Source organism: Fringilla coelebs (genome assembly GCF_963513975.1).
Source record: "Fringilla coelebs genome assembly, chromosome: 13".
NCBI classification, from domain to species: Eukaryota; Metazoa; Chordata; class Aves; order Passeriformes; family Fringillidae; genus Fringilla; species Fringilla coelebs.
Genome location: NC_140039.1, coordinates 1,174,974 through 1,187,728, shown reverse-complemented (window position 1 = coordinate 1,187,728; position 12,755 = coordinate 1,174,974). Strand labels below are relative to the sequence as shown.

Below are 12,755 nucleotides of genomic sequence, written 5' to 3'. Positions count from 1 at the left end.
CTATTCTGTGGGTGAGTTTCAGTCACCCTGCATTAGCCCTCAAGAAAGGCAAGCTTTCAATCCATAGGGCATAATTCAGATTTCATTGACTCTAATTTTATGCCATCAAAATTAGATATTGATTATGAGCCATTAGTTAGCTATTGATTTCAAACTTCAACTAGCAGGACTGTGTCAGAGAGAGGATCACACTGAACCATCTCACTCTTAACAGTCTGGTGTCACTACAGACAAATGGACAATTCAGCACATGCTTTTGAAGAATCCACCCACCCCCTCTTCCTTTAATTGGGATTAATTGATTATTCCTGCTTAATTTTCTTTTCTTTGGGAACTAAAAATTGGTGCCTCATTCTCTCCTCTTAGGCAGAGCCACAAGCATTTCCCTACCCTTGTCTTATCATCACGTGGCAGAATTTAATAGGAGACGTTACCTTGTATTTCCATTTGGCTTCTGTTTTGCTTTTATTTTGCTCTCGAACTTCAAATTTCTCCACCTCATTCTGCTTGCTCGCAGATTCCTTATTGGGAACACTTAAAACATTCTTTGCAGCCTGGGAAAAAAGTCAGGAAAAAGTCCTCTGAATGAGAATGGAGTGCTGGCGTGTCAGAAACACGGGCTTTGTCTGGGAAATAACATGACATATTTTTGAAAACTCCCTTTTATTCTTTTTGAATCCCAAATTGAGGTTCAATTAAATATTGCGCCTTCGGAGTGTGCAGAATAGCAACTGCACTTCTTGATACACCAATACTCTCCTCTCCCTGTCTGTCACCCCATGACAGGTTTCACAAACTGCACACAAACTCTTAGAACTTAAGAAACGTTTTAGGAAAGATTTTTCTTGATAAACAGGGATATTTCTTCACAAACAGCATACAATGATTCCTCTGTCAGAGCCTTGATGGATCCTGGCCCCTACTGAAATCAGTAGCAAAATTCATGCTGAATTACAGGGCATCAGAATTAAAGGACATCAGAAAGAAACTTGTCTTGCGTAGGCAAAAGTGGAAGAAAACCATTGTTCTGTTTTCAGTCACCCATTCTAGAGTAACATTTCAAGCAAATGAGATACTTTAGAAACAAGTTCTTTCATCACTGACACCTTTTGATATCAGTGGGTTCCTGGGAGGCTCCACATCAATGGACAACCAGCAAAGAGTCCAACCAAACCCTCCAGCTGGGGCAGAGAAGGGCAACGAGCCAGCGGGCACAAACCTGAACCTTCCTTCTGCAGAGCCAGGCTTTCCCTGCTGTGCATGGCGCTTTTGGCACGAGACTCACAGAGTGGTTTTGTCTCTCTGGGGGTGGGAGAAGAGGGAGAGGTTAAAGCACAACCCACCTTCCCCTTCTTTGGCGTCTCGATCTTGGTCAGAGCCTCCTTCGTGTGTGCCTCCAGCAGGTCCAGGTTGGGGATGGCTGGCGGCGGGCTCTCCTTCGCCTTCTTTCCTTTCTTTTTGCCTTCTCCCTTCACTTTCGGTGTTTTGGGAGGTTTGGGGGGTTTGGGAGGCTTCGGGGGTTTGGATGGCTTCAGTTGTTTGGGGGTTTTCACAGTTTTGGGAGTCTTTTTTTTAGGAAGCTTTTCTAGAGGTGGGGGTGGAGGGGTGACTTGGACGGGCGACGGAGCCTCCTCCTTGTGCGCAGGACAGATCTCCTCGGCGGGGGCGTTGGCACTCGGGTCTGCTTTGCTGGCCTTTGAAGCGTTCTGTGGTTGGGCACAAAGCACAAGGAGTTCAAACACGCCTGTCCCGCTCTTGCTATTCCCCTGCACCCTCTGTGAGACGGGGAAACGAGCCCAAAGATGCCCAGAGATGTGGTGGAGGGGATCTGCAGCACAGGTCAGGCTGGCCGAGGAACGGAGATCCCATCAAGGGCACAGCAACGCTCTGCTCACCCATCCCCACCCCCAGATCCCACCCCACAGCCTCACTGAGGTGTGCCCTGATGTGGCCTGTCCACATGGGATGGATAAAGTGAACAGCCTTCTGCTTAAAATGCTGATTGGCTCAAGCAAAAACCCTTTCCATTGAATTCTGATGTGATAAATATAGCAGAATCACATTTCATGCCCTCAGGAAAAAATGAGCAGTAAAATAACTGCCCAATTAAAATGAACACAGACTAATTAAAAAGAAATTATTTTCTGCTTAACTTCCTGTTCTGACAATCAGAAAACTTAAATACTACATCAAAGAGGATCAAAGGACATGACAGGTTTCAGTTTTGAGGTCTCTGGATGTGGTTAGGAACAGGGTGGAATACAGCACAATGTCTTCCTGAAGGAGCTGAGCCAGCTGTGGTCACCTCGTGCTGTCACACACCTCCAGCCAGAGGGATTTGGTACCACACTCAACGGGTGATACCTCCATGCATTTTATAGCCTGGACCCCCAGTACTGTAAATATTACAAAAACAGCACAAACCTCACTTAATCTTATTTCTTTGGCAAGGTCCTTGATAAGTTGTGCTGGTTTGAAGTTTTCTGGTAGTTCATCTTCATGCTCTGCTAAAGCCTAAAACACAACAAAGTCAAATTGCTGTTTCTGTGCATGTTTTCTTTATAAAGAAAAAAAAAAAAACCCTCTTGAAGTGACTTGTCTATATTTTTTCCTATGCATTTAAATCAATCTTGACTGCATTAGACATTCAAATAAGAAAAAAAAGGGTTTTCTCCTGTTCTGGATGTTATTGTAACAAGCTGTCCTGAGAGAAAACAAAGTCAATCATCTTTTTTAAGATATTATTTCATTTTCACAACTACAACACCACTTTGCTCATCCCCTGTTCTCCCAACTCCTTCTCTTTGGCATCTTAGAATTGGATGTTTTGCAATGGAGATGTTATTTGATCCAGAATTTTCTCTCTGCTCCAGCAACTGACAAACCCATATTATTAATCCAGGCTGCCTCTCCTACCTGTTTTTTAGTCCACGACCTGAAAGCACCATTGAGAATCTTTGCTCCCTGAAGGAGATGAGCAGGAGGTTGTTGTCCAGCTTTATGCAAACCTAAGAAAAGGAAAAAAAACAGTGTCATTCAACCACTGACAGCTACAGCTGTTTACAGAAAGCATTTAATTTGAAAATTGTAACTGGGAAAGCTGAAGTTAACTCTTTGAGAGTTGATCCCACAAAAGAATCCCCCCTACAACCCAAGGGTAATAAGCACTGGGTCCCAAATCCAGCTGAGCCTTCCCACCCTGTGCTCCTGTCAGTTCTGGATACTGAAATTCAGGGGAACTGTCCTCAGATCCCAAAGCTGAGCCACCAGGGCAGGCAAGGAAATGGAGTTTTACCTTTGAATTTCTCTAGCAGATGCTTCCCCATGTACCAGCAGGCCGTTTCAAAGTTGGGGAACTGGGTCAGACTGACGATTTTCAATCTCCTCTCCACTTCATAGGCCCTGCAAGACAGAGCCACAGGAAACTGAGCATGGCAGAGCACGAGTGAGCCACACAAATGCCAGGGTCACTCTGCAGTGGGTCCCCTCTTTGTTCTGCTGCCACATGGGCTGGCCTCAGGCCAAAAGCAAAACATGAAAATAGTGAGATCCAGATGTATGATGGTTTTATTGCATTACTTGCCCAGTATCAGTAAAGAACTCATTGCATTGTCTCACACTGGGCAAAGAGCCCAGCTGAGCAGGTGGGGCTGATCCAGCAGCGGGTGGCAGGGGCCAGGGTAAAACTCCAGGCAGTGTGTGACTGTTCTGCCTTCAGGATGGGGCCACAGCAGTCCAGGCCCCTGAGGCATCCCCCCACACCTTGTCAACAGGTGTAAGGACAACTCAGGACAAGTCAGCACGAGGAAACATGGTCAGAGGGGACAAAGGTGGGTGCACCAGCCAAACCTGCCCGAGAGCTCCACCAGCATTACTGTCACTGATTCATTATTACTGATTTATTAAAAATGAGCTCTTCATGAGATTAGATTTTAAAGACAGATTACCTCATCTGCATTTCCACGCTTAGACTGTGTAGAAAATGTCCTGCAAAGGCCAGGCAGTCTACTGGTGTTAGAGTTGCATAAATCCAGCCTAAAAGAGAGAGAAGAGTCCTCAAGACAAGAACTCGAAGGCCATTAGCACAGACCTCAATCCCAAATGATGTCTACACTTCACTGAGCACCTTGCTCCAGAGGTACCCACATAGCCCAGCCCCAGAACCACACACACTTTGAACACAGCTGCCTCTGGCCCCTGCTTTGATTTGCTCCATAATGGCAGCAGTTTTCCTGTCTCCACCAGGACCTGAAACAGCCCCTGACACTCTTTATCACAGTGTCAGAATCAGGTGCTTTCCAAACATGTATTTTCATACAAAAATCTACTCGAGTTTGTGAGTCTCTGTATCTGTGTTTGTTCCACCATCTGCTTCACAGATGGTCATAAGAGAAACACCTACTCTCCACTTCTCACACCCAAGGTAAAACTCAAGTGTGTAAACATTTGGTGCAAGAATCTACACACACACAGTGACCTGTAGTTCCTTAGTGTCACAGGGGATTAATGTCTGTGACAAGAATTTGGGGGTGTCATGGTCAGAATGCATGGTTCAATTCACTGCATGGAAATAACCTATTAGATGTCAGAAAGCACCAATGCCATGGTGGATAGGGAAAGAGAACTCATGAGTTACTACAACCCAGCTAGACCACAAGTGGAACACTCTCCCTACAAGTTCAACTTGTAAAAGGCTGCTAAAATGTTAACAGAAAGCAGTAAAAGTTCTGATTTGTTTGTTTGTAAGCACATGAAATAATATCTCTACTGAGAATTAGACTCTGTACTTTGTCAGAGTGAGTTGTCAAATCCCACCCCTCTGGCATTTTGGATGTGCTGCTCTAAAGGATGAGGAAAGCCCTCCTCTCCCAGCTGCTCACCTGATGGGATGAAGAGTGTCTGGCCTTGTTTAACGGTGCATTTGTAACATTTATCTACTTGGTCTGCAAAAAACATCTCGCTGTGATTTGCTGCTGACTGCCAGCGTTCATACAGAGAAATATTTGCAGAGGCTGGTTTGATGAGATAAAAGATCTTTTCTCCCTGAATCAGAAATATAAAATTAGCAATGAGCAGCCAAATCAAACAACACTGCACTGGCATACACACACACACACACACACACACACACACACACACACACACAAAAACAAACAGTTATCTAAATATACACGTATGTGTATTTTGGCGGTATTTAAATAAAATTAATTAGTCAGCTTTTTACAGAAGGGCTGAAATAATTAAATCACACCTGACCACATCTGCTCAGATTTGCAGAAGGTGGTACAGAAGGTTTACAGCGCCAGGTTCCATCACGCTGCAAAAATAGGATGTGGTATCTTTAAGGCCTAGGGTGATATATGTGCAGAAGGCACTAAACAAATATTAAAATCCTAATAGAGAGAAAATACACAGAGGACTTCCATGCTCCAAGTGCTTCCTCACTCAGGAGACCCTGGCACCTCGGGGAGGGCGCTCAGAGCAGTTAAGGCTCAGATGCAACAGGACAATGATGAAAAAACTTGAGAACTGAATTTTGGAGAGAATTCTATGATGGTCTTAGTGGATAAAATGGAGTTTGCTACTAGCTACACCTGAGAGGCAGGCTCCCTCACCTTCAGCACGTGGTACCAGGCAGAGGCCCCCCCAGAGTCTATGTGGAAGTCGGTGTAGCTGTCCTTCACGCAGATCAGGCAGTACTTGGTCACTTTGGGTTTAGCCAGCAGAGCATCGTCAGGCCAGTAATTTTCCACCCAGGACAGCTTCTTAACGATATCAGGAGGCTCTACAAAGCTGGACATCCTTACAGACAGTGGAGAACAGACAGGCAGCTTTTAAAACAGAGCACCAGGACCCTGGTACTGCAAGAAGCAAGTGTGACAAACATTTGCATGGCAAACTGGAGCAGCTCCTCTCGTGGCAGTGGAACTGCTCGTCATTCAGAAAATTAGGGAAAACTGTTTACAGACAGAGATTTGAGGTTTTTTAAGTGTGATGAATTAACAATCATTTGCCTTCTTTCAGCAGTATCATCTATGATCAAATATGTGCTGGTTGTAGTTTTCCAGCCCCCGCTACACAGGCTCAGGGACCAACTCTGCTATGATCACAGTCACCTTCCCAGCCCCCTCCAAAACAGAAAGTGAAATGTGTGCACTTGGACAGAAATCCCGTGGTAAACCGTCAAAATTAGCAAGTCAAGCTTAATATTAATAATCCAAACCACAACAACATTAATGCTTGTCAATAAAGAACTCTTGATCTGATGCTGAAAATCAGCAATCTTATTTAGATGGAGAAATTATATTAAAAGCTCAGAAGAAGGAAAAAGTCCAACTTGGGTTGACAATGTGAATATATTTAAAATATAAGATATATAATACATATTTCTATAATTTATATGAATGAATCAATTTATGTACATTAAGAACATAGTCTTACTAGATATGTATCTAAATTTATACAAAATATCTTCATTCACACTGAACATATGTTCCTATTTATTTATGTTATGTTTTTGTCAAATACATAACATACACTATTATCACAGCTAAGACAATGCAGTGGCATGACAACCAGAAGTTAAATGTTTTGTCCTAGAATGTGCTAAACTTTTGATTCAAATAGTCCAAAATTTGGGCTGATAGCGCAGGAGGTGAAGATTCACTGCTAGACACTCCGAAATACCACATCAGTAAGAGTATCTGCACTTCAAGCCAATATTGAATGCTCCCACTTGTCATTGTGCTCAGTGTCAAGCCCTAGTGACAATAACTCCATTTCCATGGCAGGGAAGATGGAGCTGTGCATTCAATTAAACTGTCACTGTCTGCCCTAAGAAATAAAATATTTGCTATTTATGTCTCGATTAGCGGAGTACGAACAACAGCTGCAGCAGTCCTTCAGGAAAAAAGACATCCCATTACTTGGGGATAATGGCAGAAAGCTGAAAAAATCTCTGCTGAGAATCCCGGTGGTCTCAAACCTGAGAGCTGCTCCCTGCAGTGATGGGGGTGAGCCACTAAATCCCAGCCACAGGGATCAGGGGAATGCCTGGGAAAAACGAGCTTGTCCTCATCCACCAGCCTTCCTTTCCAGCCTTCGTGCTGCAGCAGAATGCTCCCCAGAGCAACCATTCCTTGCTTTTCTGGGGACATTCATTATCATCTGTGCAGTGTGTTCGTGTGTAAAATGATCTTTTCCTTTTCCTGGTGCCTCCCTTCTGGAAGCATCAGCTACCCCAGAGGATCCAGGGCCTGTGAAAATCACCTGCACAGCTTTTGGTGCTGAGTACCTCAGAGATGGCCCTGCCCACGGCTGGAAGGAAAGCAGTGCTCAGTTATGGCAGCACAGCTACAGAGAGCACAGGCAGTGCCCTCAGCACTGCTGGCAGCTAATCATGGAATCACAGGGACCTAAAGAGCAGCTCATTTCCATCTGGTCCTGGGCAGGGACACCTTCCACTGTCCCAGGTGCTCCCAGCCCTGTCCAGCCTGGCTTTGGGCACTGCCAGGGATCCAGGGGCAGCCACAGCTGCTCTGGGCACCCTGTGCCAGGGCCTGCCCACCCTGCCAGGGAGGGATTTCTTCCCAATATCTGATCCCTCTGATCTGCACCATCACCTCCAGCCTGCCCCTGGGAACTCAGCACCACCCTGACCCTGAGCTGCTGTCAGACAGATCACAGGTTAGCTGGCCAAAGCACTGAAACCAGAACTAGAACACATGCTGTAGGATTACAGAATTATAACAAAATTCCAAAGTTATTCTCCTCAAGGACACCCAGTGACGTGTTACCCTACACCTAAAGTCAGAGCAACCAGAAGCTGCTAAACAACTTTCCCTAAGGAGGAAAAGCAGAGGGGAAGGCAGAGGCTGAACCCAGCCACAGATCCCAGACACAATGTGAGATTCAGTAATTTAAAATTATAATTTATATATAATTCTATGTGAGCAATATTAATATAATTCAAAAATAAACACATAGGGTAGTATAGTATACAGCTATGTTATTATATAGAAATATGTTATATACAAAATAATGAATAAAATAAAAATTACTAATCAAAATAAATCTGTAGTAATTACTGTGCAGCAGGCTGGACCCTTACCTGGTGTCAGAGAACTCCAGGTTTGTGACATTTAAGACCCTTTTCCTGTTTGTGCTGTAGTAGTAATCCACAAATTCCTTGAGTTTCATCTTGCAATCTTTCTGCTTGGTGACATCAGTGACATCCACGCTCCGCTCCGGCCCTGCACGTGAGTTCAGTGGAGAGGACAGGTTGATGGACAGCCTGCCTTGCCCCCTTTTCAGTGCCTGGGGGGGAGTTAACCTGTCCAGAAACATCTCAACCTCCTGATTTTCTGACCTTGTCAGCCCATGGATCCTCCCTGTTGCTCATGTATGCACCCACACAGACACACATGCACCAAAGACCCATCAGATGGTGCTTTTGTAGTCCTGTCCCTGGGAAAACCATTCCTTGGTGCTACTTTGGCTGTTCCTGCTTATGCAGAGCTGTGCAGAGCAGAGCAGCCTGGCTCAGCCTCGCTGCCGAGCTGCCACACTAAACGAGAATGACTGAATTGCTAACTACAACCTGCCACTACACAGAAAGCTGCACTGAGACCAGCACAGCTCACAGCACAGACAATATTCTAGAGTACATTTTGCAATTTTCCATGCAACTAATTATTTCTATGAAGCAGCTGAGCTCCAAGCACTGCCGTGCCAGGTACCCACCGACGTAGTTCTCGACGTCGCTGACGTAGAAGGTGGGGGCAGGCACAGCCAGGCCCAGCCCATCCTTCTTGGGCACCAGGATGGGCTCAGCAAAGCCCTTCTCTTCCAAATACTCTGCTGTCAGCTGGCTGCCTGGCACTTTCACCACTATGTCTTCAGCACTGCAAAAGCAAACACAGATTCAGTGGTGAGGAGCTCCGTGCTGAGTTTGGAATGTTCTGCGTTTCCCTGCTGAAAGGAAGACACTGGGAAAAAGGAATTATAGGCAAATTAGGTACATAAGCCAAAACCCCATTTATTGCTAAGCACAAAGGGCACAAAAAATCATGCAATGGCTTGAGCCTCATGCTCTGACTACTGCTGTAGGATCAGTCAAGCTTCCAGTGATCAATGTTAAAGAATTAACGTTAAATGTTTCACTCTAAAGAAGATGAGGTTAAAAATGTTACCCAATCTCAAATAAATGGCCCTGGAAATGCTTTGTAAATCATTTTAAAGCAGTTGAAAAATGTGCTCAGGGAGTATTCTGCAAATCATTTTGAAGTGGCAGGGACACCTCCCACTGTCCCAGACTGCTCCAGCCCCAGAGTCCAGCCTGGCCTTGGGCACTTCCAGGGATACACAGGCAGCCCCAGCTGCTTTGGGCACCCTGTGCCAAGGCCTGCCCAGCCTTACAGAGAATAATCAATTTAATTGTTTTCACTGCTACTCTTGCTATTCCAGCACTACTTTGGTATTAAACCTTTTAGAATGTTTAATATGAAGGAATAATATTTTTTGCTTTTTTGCTCCCTTCAGTGTTCCTTTTGACCCGAGACCCTCCCAAGCACTCTCTGGGGGTTGTCACTCCCTGCCTCGTGCTGGGAGTCACCAGGGATGCTCCAGGTGTGGGAGTCACCAGGGATGCTCCTGGTGCTGGGAGTCACCAGTGATGCTCCTGGTGCTGGGAGTCACCAGGGATGCTCCAGGTGTGGGAGTCACCAGGGATGCTCCAGGTGTGGGAGTCACCAGGGATGCTCCAGGTGTGGGAGTCACCAGGGATGCTCCTGGTGCTGGGAGTCACCAGGGATGCTCCTGGTGTGGGAGTCACCAGGGATGCTCCTGGTGCTGGGAGTCACCAGGGATGCTCCTGGTGCTGGGAGTCACCAGTGATGCACCTCATGCTGGGAGTCACCAGGGATGCTCCTGGTGTGGGAGTCACCAGGGATGCTCCAGGTCTGCCTCCCTCTCCCCTCCAGCAGCCTCTAGGTGCCGAGTGCTGGGGCCTGGTCTGCCCCACTGCACATCCCATTCATCTGCTCTGGGGGAGAAAATTCCTCCACAAGACTTTGTGTCTGAGTCCCGGATCTTGCAGGCATTTCTTTGTGCTACAGACCCTCCTGTCTCAGGAGATCTCATTTGGCAGCAGGATTTTCTTACGCACACATTAATGAGTAACAAAGAGAAAAAATGGGGGGCTGTATTATTTATAACAATGTTGGAGTGACTCAGAGATACTCTATGTGTAGCTGCAGTCTCAGAGGCCACCCAAGGTTACTGAAATCAGCCTGCCTGGGCCATAAATCTTTCTTAAAATGAGCTGTGCAACCTGTCAAATTACAAATTACAAAAAAACCAAAAAAGGACAAACAGAAAAGATAAAAAACCTTGCAGGCTCCAATGGAAATAGCCAGGCAAGTAAAAATACTGGATCCTGAGCTCAGCAAAACACATTTGTAAGAGCTGCAAAATACTTTACAGAATTGTTTTCAGTTTTTTCTTTAAGCAGCCTAAGACTAGTGTCTTAAATAAAGTGTGAAATTAAATTCTCCATAAAAAGGAAGTTCTGTGTTTACTTTGCCAGTCTCCAAGGATTCTTCTAAAATAATTAGTTATTAATAATTAAGGATTTATTTGGCTACAGCCTACATTAAAGAGCCAAAAGAAAATGATCACTCTTGCAAATGGCTGTGGAGCAGCCTAATAACATGTGGGACATGTCACCTAACAATTAGCACCATTCATTACCCCAGTGAGAGAGCCTTTGTCACCCAGCAACTGAGTATGCCATTGTTCTGTCCAGGATTGGGACAGACTTCAGCAAAGTTGTGTAGAATTTTAAGAACTGGAGAATTCTATGCAATAAGTGGGTTAGTTTCTTATGCAAGTGGATGTTCTAGGGGCCAAACCCACTCTGGTTCAGCCTGGAGAATGGGAGGCTCCGGGGAGATCCCAGATCCACTTTCAGTGCCTAAAAGGGGCTCATAAAGAACAGCAAGAGTGAGTTTCTCCAGAGGCAGGACAAGGGAGTAGAGTTTTAAACTAGGAGAGATTTAGATTGGATGTTTGGAGGGAATGTTTGCCCACCTGGCAGGGTGGGCAGGCCCTGGCACAGGGTGCCCAGAGCAGCTGGGGCTGCCCCTGGATCCCTGGCAGTGCCCAAGGCCAAGGTTGGACATTGGGGCTGGGAGCACCTGGGACAGGGGGAGGTGTCCCTGCCATGGTAGGGGGGGCACTGGATGGGATTTAAGGTTCCTTCCCACCCAAACCATTCTCTGATTCCATCATCCTTGCCTTCCCAAATCCCAGCATCTATGGAAATCCACAGGCAGTGGGCTCAGCTGAGAGGAGATTTGAATACAGCTGCACAAATGTGAAAAAGGGAAGAGCCTGGGACACCTGCAATCAAACAGCACTGATTTAATCACCAGTACTCCTCAGTGCTTCCAGCACAGACCATCCCAGCTGCCCAGGACCCAGCACTGCCCCTGCACCCTGTCCAGAAGGAAACCCACCTGGGAAACGTCCGACTCCGCAGCTCTTTTATAAACACTTGGCTCCCGTTCTGCACAGGCTTCACCTCTGTCGTCTGCCCAGTATCATGCTTATGCCAATTTCTTTTCTTTTTTACTGAAAAAGAATGAATTGGAAAGCAATGTTAAGTTGAAGGTAATTATTAAGACATTGGCAGGAAGGATGAATCTTCATTCAATTTCTCTCACGAGCTGAGTGGAGGGAACCCCCGCCATGCTGCCCTGCAGATTTTAATGTTGCTCTCAGTGCCCCAATTGTGGTGCAGCTGAAGATCCATTACAGACTGAGCAGTGAGCATTTTAGAGCAGAGGGCAGCAGCTGGGTCATTGCTGAGCTGCAGTGCCTGCTGCCTCACACGAGCACTGGCTCTGGACACCCTGGGCTCTCACAGTGCCCCTCATCCTCACCAGGAAACTCCCCAAAAGCCCCTCAGCACAACCTGCAGGATGGATCTGTGGGAATTACCACTCTGTGGAATTATTGCATCCGTCAGGAATTACCTCAGAATAAAGCTCTGTCCCGGAGTGCTGCATTTGACACCAAGTTTGATGGCATTTTAGTGTGCCCTGCACACAGCATGGACAGGGAAGGAAAAGGAAAAGGAAAAGGAAAAGGAAAAGGAAAAGGAAAAGGAAAAGGAAAAGGAAAAGGAAAAGGAAAAGGAAAAGGAAAAGGAAAAGGAAAAGGAAAAGGAAAAGGAAAAGGAAAAGGAAAAGGAAAAGGAAAAGGAAAAGGAAAAGGAAAAGGAAAAGGAAAAGGAAAAGGAATTAGTTGCTAGAAGTGCAGGGAAGGGAATTTATTATGGCTCAGAGCTGCAGCTGATTGAGGCCCCTTGACGGTGCTCCCAGTGAGGGATGGACGCACAGGACAGTCCATCAGGGATAAAGGGCCAGCAGGAATGAGCACACGTGAGCCAGCCAGGTTTCAGTGTGGTTTTGCCCTGCCTCTGACAGCCAGATAACACAGAGCAAGAAAAACTGGTCCTGCTTTTTCCCTGAGTCAGCACTATCTCCCTCAGCTGTTCCTGCTTCCACAGCGAGTGCAGAGAAACTCTCTTTGGTAGGAAACCAGGTTTTTCCTCATTTGTATCATTTAAAGCCTCTGTTAATAGAATTTTCATATGTCACACACTTTCATTTTCCACCCTTGTTTTACATTGTGAAACTCAGTATTTCACCCCCAGTCCAGACCTCTTATCCAAACAGTGAGGGAAGGCAGCA

General features: G+C 46.0%; 1 protein-coding gene across 2 annotated transcripts in view; it reads right to left on the bottom strand.

Moving 5' to 3' along the window:
- Nucleotides 1-12,755, bottom strand: part of PHF2 (PHD finger protein 2) — a 52,913-nt gene that overhangs the window by 12,540 nt on the left and 27,618 nt on the right. For both annotated transcript variants that reach the window (XM_084214821.1, XM_084214822.1), the window contains exons 3-13: nucleotides 11,517-11,631; nucleotides 8,743-8,903; nucleotides 8,111-8,252; nucleotides 5,616-5,802; nucleotides 4,881-5,043; nucleotides 3,948-4,035; nucleotides 3,296-3,402; nucleotides 2,917-3,008; nucleotides 2,425-2,514; nucleotides 1,344-1,706; nucleotides 435-554 (exon numbers count right to left, since the gene is read on the bottom strand). In XM_084214821.1, coding sequence (XP_084070947.1) covers nucleotides 435-554; nucleotides 1,344-1,706; nucleotides 2,425-2,514; nucleotides 2,917-3,008; nucleotides 3,296-3,402; nucleotides 3,948-4,035; nucleotides 4,881-5,043; nucleotides 5,616-5,802; nucleotides 8,111-8,252; nucleotides 8,743-8,903; nucleotides 11,517-11,631 — 1,628 coding nt within the window. The remainder of the gene's footprint in view (nucleotides 1-434; nucleotides 555-1,343; nucleotides 1,707-2,424; nucleotides 2,515-2,916; nucleotides 3,009-3,295; nucleotides 3,403-3,947; nucleotides 4,036-4,880; nucleotides 5,044-5,615; nucleotides 5,803-8,110; nucleotides 8,253-8,742; nucleotides 8,904-11,516; nucleotides 11,632-12,755) is intronic.